Source organism: Pristis pectinata, chromosome 40 (assembly GCF_009764475.1).
Source record: "Pristis pectinata isolate sPriPec2 chromosome 40, sPriPec2.1.pri, whole genome shotgun sequence".
NCBI lineage: Eukaryota > Metazoa > Chordata > Chondrichthyes > Rhinopristiformes > Pristidae > Pristis > Pristis pectinata.
Genome location: NC_067443.1, coordinates 2,931,518 through 2,949,091, shown reverse-complemented (window position 1 = coordinate 2,949,091; position 17,574 = coordinate 2,931,518). Strand labels below are relative to the sequence as shown.

Genomic DNA, 17,574 nt, shown 5'->3' with positions numbered 1-17,574 from the left:
CTGATCCACGGTTCTGAGTTCAAGCCCCTCTCTACGTCTACTCTCTCCAGGCCTTACAGTATTCAGTAGGTTTCAGTGACCCCCCCGCCCACCCCATTGTAATTGGCTGTAAAACACTTTGGGAAATCTATTGACCCTGAAAGGAGCTGTTAAACTGGCCTCTATCTTTTGCCTTTACTTTTTCCCAAACAGTTAACCTCCTTGAGTGTGCAAGCACTGTGCAATAGCAGCAAGTCACTTGGGTAATTTTGTTGCAAAAGGCTCAAAAGAAATATTATCATCAGCCTCCAGAATCTGTGGTTTGGACTCTGTGGTGGTGTTCTTCAGATGAAACAGAAATAGACTTGCTGTAGAACACAAGACAGGATGATGGTGTCGTACATAATCCCAAGTAGTTAACTGAAGCCAGAATTATCTTTGTTCCATTCGGCCGCAGTGTAAAGTTGTCACTGAATTGGAAAACGACGGCGCATTTTGAAAGATCGGGGGGGGGTGGGGTGGAGGGGATTGAGGGCGGTGGGGAGCTGGCACAGATGAGGCCTGGGGCAGATCAGGCACGATTGTACAGAATGGCAGGGCAGGCTAGAGGGGCTGAGTGGCCTCCTCCTGATCCTATTTCCTTATGTTCATTGGAGGAGGTGATTTGGCCTCCTGTACACCAGTAAGACCTGTTCCCCTGCTCTGCACCCCCCCATCCCAAGTAGGTGGCTTCTTTGGAATCGAAGTAGAGATGTGACTGCACTGGAGAGGGTGCAGAGGAGACTCCCCAGGACGTTGCCTGGGACAGAACATCTCAGTCATGAGGAGAGACCGGAGAGGCCGGGTCCGTTCTCCCTGGAGCGGAGGAGGTGAAGAGGGGACGTGATTGAGGTCTATAAAATTATGAGGGGTAGGGATAGGGTAGGCTGCAGGAAACGTTCCCCATATCAGAGGCAATTTCGAGGGGATTAGGAGAGATAAGTACGAGAGGACATGGCTTTAGGGTGAAAGGGAAAAATTTAGGGGGAACATTAGGGGGAACTTCTTCACTCAGAGAGTGGTGGGAGTGTGGAACGGGCTGCCATCTGACGTGGTAAATGCGGGCTCACTCTTAAGTTTTAAGAATAAATTGGATAGGTACATGGATGGGAGAGGTCTGGAGGGTCACAGACCGAGTGCAGGTCAATGGGACTAGCGGAATAAAGTTTCAGCACAGACGAGAAGGGCCAAGTGGCCTGTTTTCTGTGCTGTAGTGTCGTATGGGATCTGATGGGGACATCCTTCACCCAGAGAGTGCTGGGTCCCTGGAACACACTGCTAGGGGGGGAGATGGTAGCGGAGTCGCTGACAGCATTTCAGAAGTGTCTGGATGAGTACTGGTGTCTCCCATCACGGGCCAAGTGATGGGAAGTGGGACGAGTGCCCACTGGTCAGCATGGACATAGTGGGCCGAATGGACTATTTCATGCTCTGACTCATGACAAAAGAGCCTCTTCTCTAAGATCTAACTAGAACAGTATTAGAATTAGAGGGTACCCATTTAGAACAGAAATGAGGAGAAATTTCTTTAGTCAGAGGGTCGTGGATTTATGGAATTCGTTGCCACGTACAGCTGTGGAGGCCTGATCATTGGGGGTGTTTAAGTAGGAGATTGATAGGTATCTAATTAGTCAGGGTATCAAGGGATATGGGGAAAAGGCCAGGAATTGGGGCTTGATGGGAGAATAGTTTAGCTCATGGTGAGGTAGCAGAGCAGACTGGATGGGCCGAACTCTTTGTCTTGTGATCTTGTGAGAACAGAACACTTCTTGGCAAAGAGTAGAATCAGTAGTAGTCCAGGGAGATTTTGGGTCGGTACACATTGGTCATTGAACTGTCCTGGACAGGTAGAGGAAAATCTAAAAGACTGATGGATCTTCGGATCTGAATGTTAAAGGACTGCCACTGTAAGGGATAGAAGCTGCGTTCCAGTATGGAAAGCCCTTCTTGGACTGCACTTGGAGGAGTTCCTGGCATTGCACCTTAGGGAACATTGGCCTTGGAGAGAGAGAGCAGCAGACATTTACCAGATCCAGAGAGGTCATCTATGCATTAAATCATGAAGAGAGATGGCCCAAACTGTGGAGTGGCCCAGCGGCGCAGAGGGTAGAGCTGCTTCCTCACTGTGTGTGTGTGTGTGTGTGTGTGTGTGTGTGTGTGTGTGTGTGTGTGTGTGTGTGTGTGTGTGTGTGTGTGTGTGTGTGTGTGTGTGTGGTTTGCAAATTCTCCCTGTGACCATGTGGGTTAATCAGCTGCTGTTAATTGCTCCCCTAGTGTGTGGGTGAGGGGTAGAATCTTGGGGGGAGTTGGTGGGAAAATATGGGGAGAATAAAAGGGGATCAGCGTAAATGGTGTTGGTGGCCAGCATGGTCTCGCTGGGCCAAAGGGCCTGTTTCCCTGCTGTATCTCTCTATGATTCTTAAACTCGGATGTATTTTGATAGTTAACATGAACTTTCTATGCTGTATCGCTCTAAGTCTCTCATTCCTGGAATTTAAATGTTTAAGGAGTGGGTTTCCATTGCAAAGACGGGCTGATTGGCTGCAGTAAATTACCCCTTAGTGGAGGGCAATGGTGAAAGAATCAAAGGGGAAATTGATGGGCATGTGGGAGCAATTAAGTTGCAAAGAAACAAGAAAAATAAGACAGGATGAAATGGAACAGCTGGGATTATTCCCCTGGGAGCTAGCACAGGATTGATCGGCTGGATGGCCTCTTTCTGTATCATACTGAGTAAGATTTGGCCCAGGGTTGCATGGAGTTGGCAGTGGAGGTGGAGAGAGACACTGTTTGCGCTGGACAGAGAGACTGGGACGGGGATCAAAATCTAAAATTAAAGCCCAGGTTTGAACTAGCAAAGTTTACAAACACTACCACGTGCAGAGGGGCAGGTAAATTTGGAACTTCCTTGGGCAAACAGAAAGGGCTGCCAGGTGAATTTTTAAATTTGCTTCTGGGATTGGCAGATGTTTGTTAACCCAAGGGATTCAGGAACGTTTGGGATAAGGTAGGGAGGGGCTGCAAAGATAAAATGTCCTCAAGTCACCTGCATGTCACCATGAGGACATAACCGTCAGCTCCAAAGCATGGCACAAGGATGAGAAATTGCTCTGGCAGTGTTACTGCATTACTGCTGCAGCTTTGGAGCAACCTTTCTGAGGTGGGTTAACCAGCCGACTGCTCCTGAGCAGATGGGTCTTGTCAAATCCGTGCAGAGGATGTGGTGGCATTGTCTGGGGCACAGTTGGATCAGGGTTGCCACAAGACAACAACCTCTCTGGATCTGGTAAAGGGACAACTACTTGTACCAGCAGCAGGTTTAAAACCCAGTAACACATTCATTGGCAGGTGCAGTGGTGCAGCTCATAGACCTGCTGGCTCGCTAATCCAGACACCTGGGTTTGATCCTGACCCTGGGTGCTCTGTGCATGTGTGTGTGGATTTTGCACGTTCTTCCTGTGACCGTGTAGGTTCTCCCCGGGTGCTCCGGTTCCCTCCCACATCCCGACGACGTGCGGGGCCGGTGGGATAATCGGCTGCTGTAAATTGCCCCCCTAAAGTGTGGGTGGGGGTTAGGATCAGTAGAGGAGGGGGGGGGTTGATGGGACTGTGGAAAGTGGGGTTGGAGTAAATGGGTGGTATTGTATGTGCCTATGAGGCTGAAACATTGGATCAGAAATCAGGTGCATTCTGGATGATGGCTGCATCCCAGTATTTTGTCTGGTCAGCAATTGTGTCTCCCAGGGTGTCAGGAAGAGTGCCTGGCTCCCCAACCTGAAACTTTCAGGACTGGACAATACGTCATGGGGTACAGTACTGGTGGGGACGGGTCTGTCGCTGTATAACACCGGGGTACAGTACCGGTGGGGACGGGTCTGTCGCTGTATAACACTGGGTACGGTACCAGCAGGGATGGGTCTGTCGCTGTATAACACCGGGGTACGGTACCAGTAGGGACGGGTCTGTCGCTGTATAACACCAGGGTATGGTACCGGTGGGGACGGGTCTGTCGCTGTATAACACCAGGGTACGGTACCGGTGGGGATGTGTCTGTCGTTGTATAATACCGGGGTACGGTACTGGTGGGGACGTGTCTGTCGCTGTATAACACCAGGGTACGGTACTGGTGGGTATGGGTCTATCACTGTATAACACCAGGGTACGGTACCGGTGGGGACGGGTCTGTCGCTGTATAACACCGGGGTACGGTATCGTTGAGGAGCAGTTGCAACTGTTTTACTCTCACTGCAGATAATTTTAGACACTTTGGGTGTACAACACACTCCTCACTTCAGCCTTGATCTAATTTTGTTCCCAACGACTGAAGCCCACTAGCCACACCGATGTTCCCAGCGTTGGTGAACTTTCTGTTCCCCCAACACCAAGGACCTCTCCTCCGCCTGCTTCATTTGGGCAATGCCAAACCCTTGCGTGGCTGTGTTGATCATCGCCATTTCAGTGGTTTGACATTTCAATGTGCAACACAGGAAGCTGAGATAAGCCCGAATGGTAAGATCGATCATGAGTCCAGAAAGCACCACCTCTCTTGCTATTTTGGATCGGCCTGTGGCTTGTGTGGCTTCACGGCCACAGGGCTTGCAGTGAGCACAGCCCATGCTGCTGGCGTTTGCAGTCGCACAGAGCCGCCAGCGAGCCCAGTATTGGCCAGGCTACCAATGCCCAGAGACGTTCTGTCATCAATAAAACTAGCTCAAGCTCCCAAGTTTGGGTTTTGCGAGGTCATAAGCTGGTGTGGGAAGTAAGGAGTGAGGGGTCAACACCAGCTCTCACTTTAACTTCCAGTCGTAAGTCTCTCCATTTTAGCTGAGCAGCCAGCATAATCAAAGACCCCACCCACCCGCGACATTCTCTCTTCTGTCCTCTTCCATCAGGTAGAAGATACAGGAGCCTGAGGGCACATACCACCGGACTTAAGGACAGCCTCTACCCCACAGTGATAAGACTATTGAACAGTTCCCTTATACAATGTGATGGACTCTGACCTCACGATCTGCCTTGCTGTGATCTTGCACCTTATTGCACTGCACTTTCTCTGTAGCTGTGACATTTTACTCTGTACTGTTACTGTTTTTACCTGTACTACCTCAATGCACTCTGTACTAACTCAATGTAACTGCACTGTGTAATGAATTGACCTGTACAATCGGTTTGTAAGACAAGCTTTTCACTGTACCTCGGTACAAGTGACAATAATAAACCAATACCAATGATGCAAAAAACACTCGGATACAACCTTTCGCCTGAGGTCACAGAGTCATTGGAACAGCCCAGCAAGTCCATGCCCGTCTTTGGGATGTTGTAGCGAGACCCTGTCTGTCCTCTTGGGTAGATGTAACCCTGGTGCACTGTCCGACATTTGCCTCGATCAGCCATGGAAACGGGTCAGCTGGTCATCATCACGAGGCTGTTTGCAGGATCTTGCGGCCGCCGTTGTTTCCCGGATTCCACCTCAAGCTGCATTTCATTGTAACTATGATGAAGGTACAATGGCCGTAACACGCTCTAAGATGTCCCAAAGAGGGATTGGCAGGCTTAGGAGGAAGGGAAGCCTTTTCTCCTTAAACTGGGAGCATCGCTTCCCTGTTAGCTCTGAGATAATCCCTGGAATGCTTGCTGCCATTGCCCCAACAAGATTCTTTCACCCCAACACCAGATGAAGAAATCCTTCCTCATGAAGGATCCTTCCTGATGATGATGTGTACAAAGTATTAAGAGGAATAGATAGAGTGGACAGCCAGCGCCTCTTTCCCAGGGCACCAATGCTCAATACAAGAGGGCATGGCTTTAAAGTAATGGGTGGGAAGTTCAAGGGAGATATCAGAGGGAGGTTTTTTACCCAGAGAGTGGTTGGGGCGTGGAATGTGCTGCCTGGGGCGGTGGTGGAGGCAGGTACATAGGTCAAGTTCAAGAGATTGCTAGATAAGCATATGGAGGAATTTAAGATATTATTATCACGGTTCATTTGCACACCGCTTTTTTATTTTTTTTATACTTTATATTTCTGTAAGTATGTTTGTTTTATTTTATAGTTATAATTGCCCTTATTACTTTACTGTTTTGGTTTTTATTAGGCAAGGGCATGCCATCGTAATCCGGAGTTGTTGTTGCAACGGTACAATGACAAATAAAGAAATAAAATGAAAGGATATGTGGTAGGAAGGGGTTAGATAGTTTCAGGTGAGGTTCAAAGGTCGGCACAACATTGTGGGCCGAAGGGCCTGTATTGTGCTGTACTGTACTATGTTCTATGAAGGGGCTTGACCCAAAACATCGACTGTTTATTTCCCTCCACGGATGCTGCCTGACCTGCCGAGTTCCTCCAACACTTTGTGTGTTGCTCCAGATTGCAGCGTCTGCAGAATCTTGTGTGTCTCCAGAACAACAGCTGCCTTTGATGTCCATGTGACTGTATCACCATCCCTCCCTTACAGAGTTAGAGCAGTACAGCACAGAAACAGCCCCTTTGGCCCACCACGTCCATGCTGACCTTCTCTGCCCATCTACACTAATCCCATTGCCCTACATCAGCACCATTTCCTTCTATACCTTGCCTATTTGAGTATTTGTCTAAATGCCACAGATGTGACTGTATCGCATTCCGTCAGCTCCTCTGGCAGCACGATCCAGGTATCACCCACCATCTGTCCCTTTTAAAACTCCTTCCTCCCACCTTAAACTCCTGCCCTTTTTGATATTAGTATTGGTTTATTATTGTCACTTGTACCGAGGTACAGTGAAAAACTTGTCTTGCATACCGATCGTACAGGTCAATTCATTACGCAGTGCAGTTACATTGAATTAGTACAGAGTGCATTGATGTAGTACAGGTAAAAACAATAACAGTACAGAGTAAAGTGTCACAGCTACAGAGAAAGTGCAGTGCAATAAGGTGTAAGGTCACAACAAGGTAGATCGTGAGGTCAGAGTCCATCTCATCGTATAAGGGAACCGTTCAATAGTCTTATCACTGGGGTAGAAACTGTCCTCAAGTCTGGTGGTATGTGTCCTCAGGCTCCGGTATCGGGTGGGTGGGCTCTTTGATTATGCTGGCTGCTTCACCAAGACAGCGAGAGGTAAAAACAAGAGTCCAAGGAGGAGAGGCTGGTGTCCGTGATGCGCTGACCTACTTCTACTGTGGGGGGAAGAAAGATTCTATCCACCCTGTTTATGCCTCTCATAATCTTCATACTTAGGTCTCCTTCGCTCCAGGGAAAACAAGCCCAGCCTCTCCAATCTCTCCCCATAACTCCAATCCAGGCAACACCCTGGTGAATCTCCTTTGCACCCTCTCCGGCACAATTCCCTTATTGCAGACATCCCTGTAATTTGGTACTTTGGGAACACTTCACCAGGTCTGCTCAAGCTTCCTCCACACGGGGTGTGTGTATGTGGCTGGCAGAGAGAGGAAACACTAACCTCATTAGACGCACGGTGTACTAGAGCCCAGATGCCTGATGTGAGATGAAGTTGTGCTTGCTTGTACAGCAGCATCCAATGTTGTGCCTTTTTTTTGTCCGCGTTCTCGTGTTCTTCCCACTTTACTCTCATGTTTGATTATGAAGGTTACCCACGACACATAGGTTCCGCACCCCTCCCCCCCCCCCCCCAACCCCTCCTCTATCTGGTTCTGGCCCCATCTGCCATACACCTCTCCCCTAATGGTTCCCATTCTCACCTCCTCTGCTTATCAGATTCCAGCACTGCGGTAGCCCTCTGTGTCCCTGGAGCCACACCCAAAATGCTGGAGGAACTCAGCGGGTCAGGCAGCATCTATGGAGGGGAATGGACGGTTGACATTTTGACCGTCCGTTTCCCTCCACACAGCAACCCGTTCTTTCTTGCGTGCCCATCCATTCTACCCTGGTTCTCCTCCGGCTCATTTAGACCAGGGGTGAGAAACAAAGGACTGCAGATGCTGGAATCCAGATGAAAAACACGGTGATCCGGGAGGAACTCAGCTACCTGGCCTGCTGAGTTCCTCCAGCATCATCGTGCTCTAGACCAGGGGTGAGTTAGAGTAACCAATAACCTACCAGTCTTCACACCTCTGGGCTGTGGGAGGAAACCAGAGCACTGTAATCATGAGGAGAAGGTATTGGTTTATTATTACCACACATACCGAGGTACAGTGAAAAGCTTTTGTTTACGTGCCGTCCAGACAGATCATTCCGTACATAAGTAGTGCAAAGGAAAACAGAATGCAGAATAAAGTGTCACAGTTACAGGGAAAGTGCAGTGCAGGCAGACGATAAGGTGCAAGGGCCACGACGAGGTAGATTGAGAGATCAAGAGTCCATCTTTTAGTGTGTGACAGGTCTGATAACAGCAGGATAGAAGCCGTCCTTGAGCCTGGTGGTTCGTGATCTCAGGCTTTTGTACCTTCTGCCCAACGTGAGGGAGGGAGAAGAGAGAGTGTCCGGGGTGGGAGGGGTCCTTGATGATGTGGGCTACTTTCCCGAGGCAGCGGGAAGTGTGGACAGAGTCCGCGGAGGGGAGGCTGGTTTCTGTGCTGATGGGCTAGGCAACTCCACACAGACAGTGCCCTCAGACAGCATTTGGATCAGGGGCACTGGAGGTATGAGGCAGCAGCTTCACATGCTGCCCTTTGTTATAAAGTGGCAGACCTGTCCCCGGCAGGACTGTACCCTAACACATACAGTAATTTACACACATCCACCTCAGTATCATCAGTGTAGCAACAGCTCAACTTCCTGTTTGCATTTCCTCTGTAATCCTGTGTGCATTGAGGGCTGCGAAGGATTCTGGTTTATTCTCCAGACTCTGGTGAGGCAGTGAGAAAGGGTTACCAACAGATCCTAGTGCCCTTGCATGGTTGTCACGCAGGCTGGAGGAGTGGCTGCCTCTTGAGGGCAAGAGCAGGATGCCCTTGGAAGCTGAATATCCCATTGACCTTATCTGCAAAAAGTCTATCGGAGGGAGTGCACACGGGAACTGCGCGTCGAACACAGCACAGGAACAGGCCCTTCGGCCCACCATGTTTGTGCCGACCACGATGCCAATTTAAGCTGCACGTGATCCATGTCCCTCCATTCCCTGCCTGTTCACCTGCCTGTCTAACTTGCCTCTTAAGTGTGGCTATTGTGCCTGCCCCCACCACCTCCCCTGGCAGCCCATTCCAGGCACCCACCACCCCAAACTTGCCACGTAAATCTCCTTTAAACTTTCCCCCCTCTCACCTCAAAGCTATTCCCTCTAGTATTTGACATTTCCACCCTAGGGGAAAAGATTCTGACTGTCTCTGCCTCTCGTAATTTTATAAACTTCTAGCGGGTCACTCTTCTGGAACTCTTGATGGAGGAGGAGGTTGATCTTTTTCTCTCTCCACTGATGCTGCCTGACCTGTTGGGTGTTTCCAGCATTTTCTGTTTATTTCACTGTTGGAGGGTGTTGTGAAACAGATTCGAGGTCTCAAAGGACAAGGACTCTGAACACAGTCTTAGAGATAATGATTTATTTACAAAGACAAACGCGCAGAAAAGGTAACAGGGCAACACGCACCCATCAGAGATAGTGAGCGTGGGAAAATCGCAACAAGGGTAAAGTACACACACACGCACACACAATGAACTGGGTACAGACAATCAAGGAAAAACTATATGATACCTGCCACACCTTGACTCAATGCAGGCACGGCTCTACGCTACCGGGAATACTAACTTAGAACGCCCCCCCCATCCCTGTTGAAGTGCACACCTTACCAACGGTCTCTCCAGCATCGTTTCACGGTTCCTCGGAGCAAAGAAAGAGAGCGAACCAGGCACATGTGGCACTCTTTATAGTGCTGGAGGACTCTGGGGTCCAGCCCAGATAGTTCAAAAAGGCCAGTGGCCGGAGGCCGTGTACAAAGGTGCTTAAAGGGGCTAATGGTCAGGTGTGCGCTGATGGGTAGGGTGCAACCAAACCTTGTTTGGCAGTGGTGTGTCTTCTGACCAGGTAGAGGCAGTGTTGTCACGTGACAGCCACGACCCTCCACAGTACAGAGGGTCAGTGTCCCATAGATGATGACTGAGAGAGTCTGTTTTCACCATGTTGGTTGACAGATACCAGGACACTCTCCTGGGACACCAGAGAGAATGCACCTTGTTTCTCCTCAGTGGGATTGTTCACAGGGTCATAGCTGCAGTGGAGGGAGTGCAGAGGGTGCTGCCTGGGATGGAGCGTTTCAGTTACGAGGAAGGACTGGTTTGTTTACCTTGGAGTGGATGAGGCTGGGGGAGGGTGGAGATCTGATCGAGGCTGTTCCTGGTTAATGAGCAGGTAGTCCGTAAGTTGATTTTGTTCATAAGTCAGAAAATACACAAGAAAATCACTTGGAGACACAAGAGAGACTGCAGATGCTGAAATCTGGAGCAACACACAAAGTGCTGGGGGAGCTCAGCGGGTCAGGCAGCATCTGTGGAGGGAAATGGACAGTTGACATTTCAGGCTGAGACCCTTCATCGGGACTGGAAAGAAAGAGGGGAGATAGCCGGTATATAAGGGTGGGGGGAAGAGCTGGCGGGTGAGGGGTGGATCTAGGTGGGGGGCGGGGGGTATGAGGGGCAGGTGAGGGAGGGGAGAGTGGGAATGATGTCAGGAGCTGGCCGGTGAGAGGTGGACGTGACAAAGGGCTAAAGAAGGTGGAACCTGATTAGGGAAGGACAGTGGACCACGGAATAAAGGGAAGGAGGCGGGGAGGGGAACAGGAGGGAGGAGGGTGTTGGGCAGATCGAGAGGGGCAGGGGAGGGGAAGGTGATGAGGGCCAGTGGGATAAGGGAAATAAAAAGGAGCGAGTGGTTACCGGAAGTTAAAGAGATCACACCTCCACAGTGTTGTAATGAGTGGCATCAAAAGACATTAGACTGATCAGAAAGAACATTTTACTAAAAGTGGAAAGAGAGGGAGGAAACTAGTTTTGCCGTTCATAGGAATGAACGTATACAGAATGTACATCCAGCTTTTGAATGGAATAATATTATGGCAGCTTATTCATAAGTAGGGATGTCTGTAAGTCGAGGATAGCTCCTAGAGGTATACAAATACAAAATTATGAGGGGCATGGATGGCAGGAAACCTTTCCCCATAGCAGAGGGGTCTAAAGGATTTAGGATAAGGGGTTAGAGGGGACACGAGGAGGAATTTTGACCCCCAGAGGTGGGGGTTGGAATTTGGAACGCACTGCCTGAGTGGCTGGTGGAGACAGAGACTCCTAGGTATCTAGACAAGCACTTGAATCGTCAAGGTGTAGAAGGTTACAGCCCAAGTGCAGGTAAATGGAATTAGTGTAGGTGGGTACTTGATGATCGGCATGGATACAGTGGGCCGAAGGGCCTGTTTCCGTGCTGTATGACTTCCACCTTAGAGAACGCACGGGGTTTCGGTTTAACATCTCACCCGAAACGTCTTCAATAATTCAGTGGCCCGTCAACACACTGCTCCCGAACTTTTGTGCTTCAGTCTCCGGAGTGGGGCTCGAACGCACGACCTTCAGACTGAGGCGAGAGAGAGCATTGCCCTGTTTTACTGTGACCTGGGATCCCAGTGGGAGGCTGGCCCAGTGAGGGACTGACGGTGGTTTTGAAATCTGTTCAGTGTGTGGGGAGGTAAGTGTGTCATTTACTTCTTGTGTCTGTCTTTCAGTACATGGGCTGTGTGGAAGTACTCCAATCTATGCGAGCGTTGGACTTCAACACCAGGACGCAGGTCACAAGGTCAGTCAGAGCTTCAATGTCAAAATTAAAGAAAAGGTTTTTTAAAAAGTCAAAATCCTTGCCTTGAGGGGGTGGTGGAGGCAGAGACTCTCACATTTAAGAAGCATCTGGACAAGCACTTGAATTGCCAAGGTATGGAAGGCAATGAAACAAATGCCCAAGGTTTTGGGCCAATTTCTACTGAATGGGATTGGTATTGATAAGTACAATGTATGACTCTATGACTCAAAACATTCATCAATTTGGAATTGATTTATTATTGTCACATGGCCCGAGGTACAGCGAAAAACTTGTCTTGCATACCGTTTCATACAGATCGATTCATTACACAGTGCGTTGAGGTAGTTCAAGGTAAATGCAGGATAAAGTGTCACAGCTACCGAGAAAGTGCAGGGCAGGCAGACAATAAGGTGCAAGGTCGTAATGAGGTGGATTGTGAGGTAATAATTATTCTTAAGTAACTGAATTTAAATTCCCCCCAACTGCAGAGGTGGGATTCGAACCCGTGTCTGAATCAATGGTCAGACCTCTGCCTGCTAGCCCAGTGACTTACCAACTGTGCCACCAAGGCCTGTGTAGCCTTTGGTTAATTCGCTGGGTGGCCTCTGCACTTGTTTATCACAGCCCTCTGCAGCCAAAAGGTCAAAGCAACATTGGTCAGATCTTCATTGCTTTATAAACTGTATTACTTTCTTACGATTGAGTTCTCCCCCCCCCGGCCTTGATGTACAGCTCTCCTGGGTGCTGAGAGGGACTGATGCTTACAGGTGCTGAACAGTGGTCCTACAGTGGCTGAGGTAGCTTGTGTGAAGCTCTCCTGCTCTCTGCACCAGTCCTTTCACAAGCTTCAGAGAGGTAGTGCAGATTCGACTCAATCATGGAACCATAGAACAGTACAGCACACTACAGGCCCTTCGGCCCACAATGTTGTGCTGACCTTTAAACCTCGTCTAAGACCATCTAACCCCTTCCTCCCACACATCCCTCTATTTTAAATTCCTCCACATGCTTATCTAGCAACCTCTTGAATTTGACCGATGTACCTGCCTCCACCACCGCCCCAGGCAGCACATTCCATGCCCCAACCACTCTCTGGGTAAAAGCCCTTCCTCTGATATCTCCCTTGAACTTCCCACCCATTACTTTAAAGCCATGCCCTTTTGTATTGAGCATTGGTGCCCTGGGAAAGAGGCACTGGCTGTCCACTCTACTTATTCCTCTTAATATTTTGTACACCTCTATCATGTCTCCTCTCATCCTCCTCCTCTCCAAAGAGTAAAGCCCTAGCTCCCTCAGTCTCTCCTCATAATGCATACTCTCCAAACCAGGCAGCATCCTGGAAGATCTCCTCTGCACCCTATCCAACGTTTCCACATCCAGGTTAGACCCAGGCAGAGAATTCGCCCTCCCCTCCCCTCCCCTCCTTGCTGACCTATACTGTCTCCACATCAAGCGACCACTTGGTTTCAAAGCTCCCATGTTTTCAGATCCCTTCCCCGCCTTCTGATGCTCTCAGATCCCTCTCCGTCATTGCTGATTCTCACCATTCTCCCATTGTCTTCAGCTCCTTGGGCCCCGATCTCTGGAATTAAACCTCTCTGCCCCTCTCCCTCCTTGACCAAGCTTTTTTGCCGTAGAACATGGAACGGTACAGCACAGGAACAGGCCCTTCAGCCCACGATGTTGTGGCGAACTAATTAAGCTAGTGATGCCTAACTGCACTAATCCCTTCTGCCTGCACGTGGTCCATATCCCTCCATTCCCTGCCTGTTCATCTAAGAGCCTCCTAAACGCCTCTATCGTATCTGCCTCCACCCCCATCCCTGGCAGCACATTCCAGGCACCCACCGCTCTCTGTGTAAAAGCAAAATAAACCTGCCCTGCACATCTCCTTTGAACTTTCCCTAATGTTCCATTGCGACCAATGCTTTAATAATATATAAAACATTTGCTCCAAGCGTGGCTCTATCTAAGTGGATGTTTCCCTACTGTAGAAGGCCAAGAAAGCTCACCAGCGCCTCTACTTCCTCAGGAGGCTAAAGAAATTTGGTTTGTCCCCTTTGACTCTCACCAACTTTTACCAATGCACCATAGAAAGCATCCTATCTGGATGCATCACGGCTTGGTACGGCAACTGCTATGTCCAGGACTGCAAGAAACTACAGAGAGTTGTGGACACAGCCCAGCGCATCACGGACACCAGCCTCCCCTCCTTGGTCTTTACCTCTTCTTGTCTTGGTGAAGCAGCCAGCATAATCAAAGACCCCACCCACCCAGGACATTCTCTCTTCTCTCCTCTTCCATCGGGTAGAAGATACAGGAGCCTGAGGGCACGTACCACCAGCTTCTACCCCACTGTGATAAGACTGTTGAACGGTTCCCTTATATAATGAGGTGGACTCTGATCTCACAATCTACCTTGTTGTGACCTTACACCTTACTGCACTGCACTTTCTCTGTAGCTGTGACACTTTACTCTGTACTGTTACTGTTTTTACCTGTACTACATCAATGCACTCTGTACTAACCCAACGTAACTGCACTGTGTAATGAATTGACCCGTACGATTGGTTTGTAAGACAAGTTTTTCACTGTACCTCGGTACAAGTGACAATAATAAACCAGTACCAATAGCAAGCCATTTGGCCCATCGGTGCATGCTGGCTCACACTCCCATTTCCCCACTAATCTTCCCCCATCACCTCCTCCTCCCATCAGTTTTACCACCCAGGCACTGGGCACAATTGACCCACCGACCCATGGGTCCTTGGGGTGTGGGAGGAAGCTGGAGATACCCGGGGAGGAGACCCAAAGGGAGAGTGCACAAACTCCACAGACGCAGACAGCACCGGAGGTCGGGATCGAACCTGGGTCTCTGGCACTGTGAAGCTGCAGCTCTACCTACTGCGCTACCGACATTGTACTAAGCCCATCAAGCCTGAAGGGCGTTCCAGATTCCAGCCAGTGAAAAAAATTCTTCCTCGCGTTCCCTCTGACGCCTTACCCTAAACCCTCCTGTTTTTGACCCCTCTGCTCTGGGGAAGAGTTCCTGACTATCTCCCCTATATCTCTCCCCTCCGTAAGCAGTCCCTGCCACTCTCCCTGCCCCTGCGAGAAGGGCGGTGCTGGACCTCGAATGCAGTGGGCTCAGTGGGGACCACCGGCCTGTGCCCAGCTCCCCCGGGGCAATCAGACGGATGCTTCTCGGTGGGAGGAGTGAGAGCTGTCAAGGAGATCTGAAGAAAAATTCTCTCCTCCCAGAGAATCTGGAACGCAGCATCTGAGGGGTGGGGTGAAGGCAGAGACTCTCGCAACGTTTCCATAAGCGCGCGTGTCCCCGGTGCGCAGAGGGCTTGGCACAGATGGTCAGCATGGACACGGTGGGCCAAAGGGCCTGCTCCAGTCTGCATGACTCCATTGTGAGCCTCCCTTCACACCAAGCAATCCACAGGAGGGAACTGAGGTGAAAGGGAGAGCATTTGACACTGTTGGTGCAGTTAAATACCTTGCCCTCTTCTTTACCCACAGGGAAGCAATAGGTGTGGTCTGTGAAGCTGTGCCGGGAGCTAAAGGGGCAACCAGAAGAAGGAAGGTAATTCACTGAATTTCATTGCATTTTACTGCAGTATCCACCCAGGATGTCAGATGTCAAAGTCGAGTTTATATCACATGCATGAGTACGTGTACATGTACGCACAGGGGCACAAGAAGCCATAGAGAGGGTGCAGAGGAGATTTACAAGGACGTTGCCTGGATTGGGGAGCATGCCTTATGAAAGCAGGTTGAGGGAACTCGGCCTTTTCTCCTTGGAGCGACGGAGGATGAGGGGGGACCTGATAGAGGTGTATAAGGTGATGAGAGGCATTGATCATGTGGATAGTCAGAGGCTTTTCCCCAGGGCTGAAATGGTGGCCACAAGAGGACACAGGTTTAAGGTGCTGGGGAGCAGGTACAGAGGGGATGTCAGGGGTATGTTTTTTACTCAGAGAGTGGTGAGTGCGGGGAACGGGCTGCTGGCAACGGTGGTGGAGGCTGATACGATAGGGTCTTTTAAGAGACTTCTGGATAGGTACATGGAGCTGAGAAAAATAGAGGGCTATGGGTAAGCGGAGTAATTTCTGAAGTAGGGACATGTTCGGCACAAGTTCGTGGGCCGAAGGGCCTGTATGTGCTGTAGGTTTTCTATGTTTCCATGTTTCTAACTTACTTGAAGCAGCCTCATGTGGCCAAGGGCTGGCGATCGGAATCCGGTTTATTATCACCGGCATATGACGTGAAATGTGCTGTTTTGCGACAGCAGTACAGCGCAAAGGCATAAAGATATAAAAATTACAAACATAAATAGTACCAAAAAAAAGGAACATCAAGGTAGTGTTCACGGACTGTTCTGAAATCTGATGGTGGAGGGGAAGAAGCTGTTTCTGAATCGTTGAGTGTGGGTCTTCAGGCTCCTGTACCCCCTCCCCAATGGTAGTAACGAGACGAGGGCATGTCCCGGGTGGTGAGGGTCTTCATTGACGGATGCCGCCTTCTTGAGGAACCGCCTCTCGAGGATGTCCTCGGTAGTGGGGAAGGTTGTGCCTGTGATGGAGCGGACTGAGTCTACAACCTTCTGCAGCCTCTTGCGATCCTGCGCGTTGGAGCCTCCACACCAGGCGGGTGATGCAACCAGTCAGAATGCTCTCCACTGTACACCTGTAGAAATTTGTAGGAGTCTTTGCTGACAATACCCAATCTCCTCAAACTCTTAACAAAGTAGAGCCGCTGGCATGCCTTCTTCGTGATTGCATCAACATGTTGGGCCCAGGATAGATCCTCTGAGATCCTCGGAGGATCTATCCTGGGCCCAACACCTTGGCATCCCCTCTCCGGTGCTCTCAGCTGATCACAAACAAAATGCAATTGGCTTAGGCTAGGTCTAAAATGAGTTAGGGTAGGGTGAGTGTAATCAAGGGTGATTGGTGGTCAGCAGGGATGAGTTGGGCTGAAGGGCCTGTTTCCCTCTATGGAAAATCAGGCCAGGCTGGAGATGTGAGATACTGACAGACAATGCTGGAGAGAGAAGCAGAGTCGGCATTCCGACCAATGTGGGAAGGTCATCGACCTATGACGTCGACTCCATTTCACCTTCCACGGGTTTCGCTGGATTCCAAGAACAATCGAGCGGTTTCCCGCGCTGTGAAGTCCGAGATAGAGCACGAGGCACGAGATACTGCCGATGCTGGGATCTGCCCGCTGGGGGATCTCAGAGGGTCAGGCAGCATCCATGGAGGCAGAGGGGACAGGCGAGGGCTGAGAGTATCGAGGGAGGGGCGGGGTGGGGTGGCCGGAGTGGAGAGGTGAGAGGGTGGGAGGGTGTGAGACAGGTGACGGGGGAGACGATGGGAAGAGGCGTGAGACGGTGGCTGGTGGGCGAGAGGTAGAGACAGACAAGGAAGGGGTCGGGAGGAGGCAGAGGCTGGACGGTGATGTGGAGAAACAAGGCTGCAGACACTGGAATCTGATAAGCAAGGAAGGTGATGTGGAACTAGGTCAGGTAGAACCTACTGGGGGAGGAAATAAGATCAGATCTCTTTATGAGTCACGCGTACATTGAAACACACAGTGAAATGCATCTTTTGCATATGTTCTGGGGGCAGCCCGCAAGTGTCGCCACGCTTCCGGCGCCAACGTAGCATGCCCACAACTTTCTAACCCGTACGTCTTTGGGAGGAAGCCGGAGCACCCGGAGGAAACCCACGCAGAAACGGGGGGAACATACAAACTCCTTACAGACAGCGGCCGGAATTGAACCCGGGTCACTGGTGCTGTAAAGCGTTCCGC

The 17,574-nt window shown here is 50.2% G+C and overlaps 1 protein-coding gene across 11 annotated transcripts in view; it reads left to right on the top strand.

Moving 5' to 3' along the window:
* Positions 1–17,574, top strand: part of shc1 (SHC (Src homology 2 domain containing) transforming protein 1) — a 132,934-nt gene that overhangs the window by 87,187 nt on the left and 28,173 nt on the right. For all 11 annotated transcript variants that reach the window (XM_052045876.1, XM_052045871.1, XM_052045875.1 and 8 more), the window contains 2 exons: positions 11,681–11,751; positions 15,280–15,343. In XM_052045876.1, coding sequence (XP_051901836.1) covers positions 11,681–11,751; positions 15,280–15,343 — 135 coding nt within the window. The remainder of the gene's footprint in view (positions 1–11,680; positions 11,752–15,279; positions 15,344–17,574) is intronic.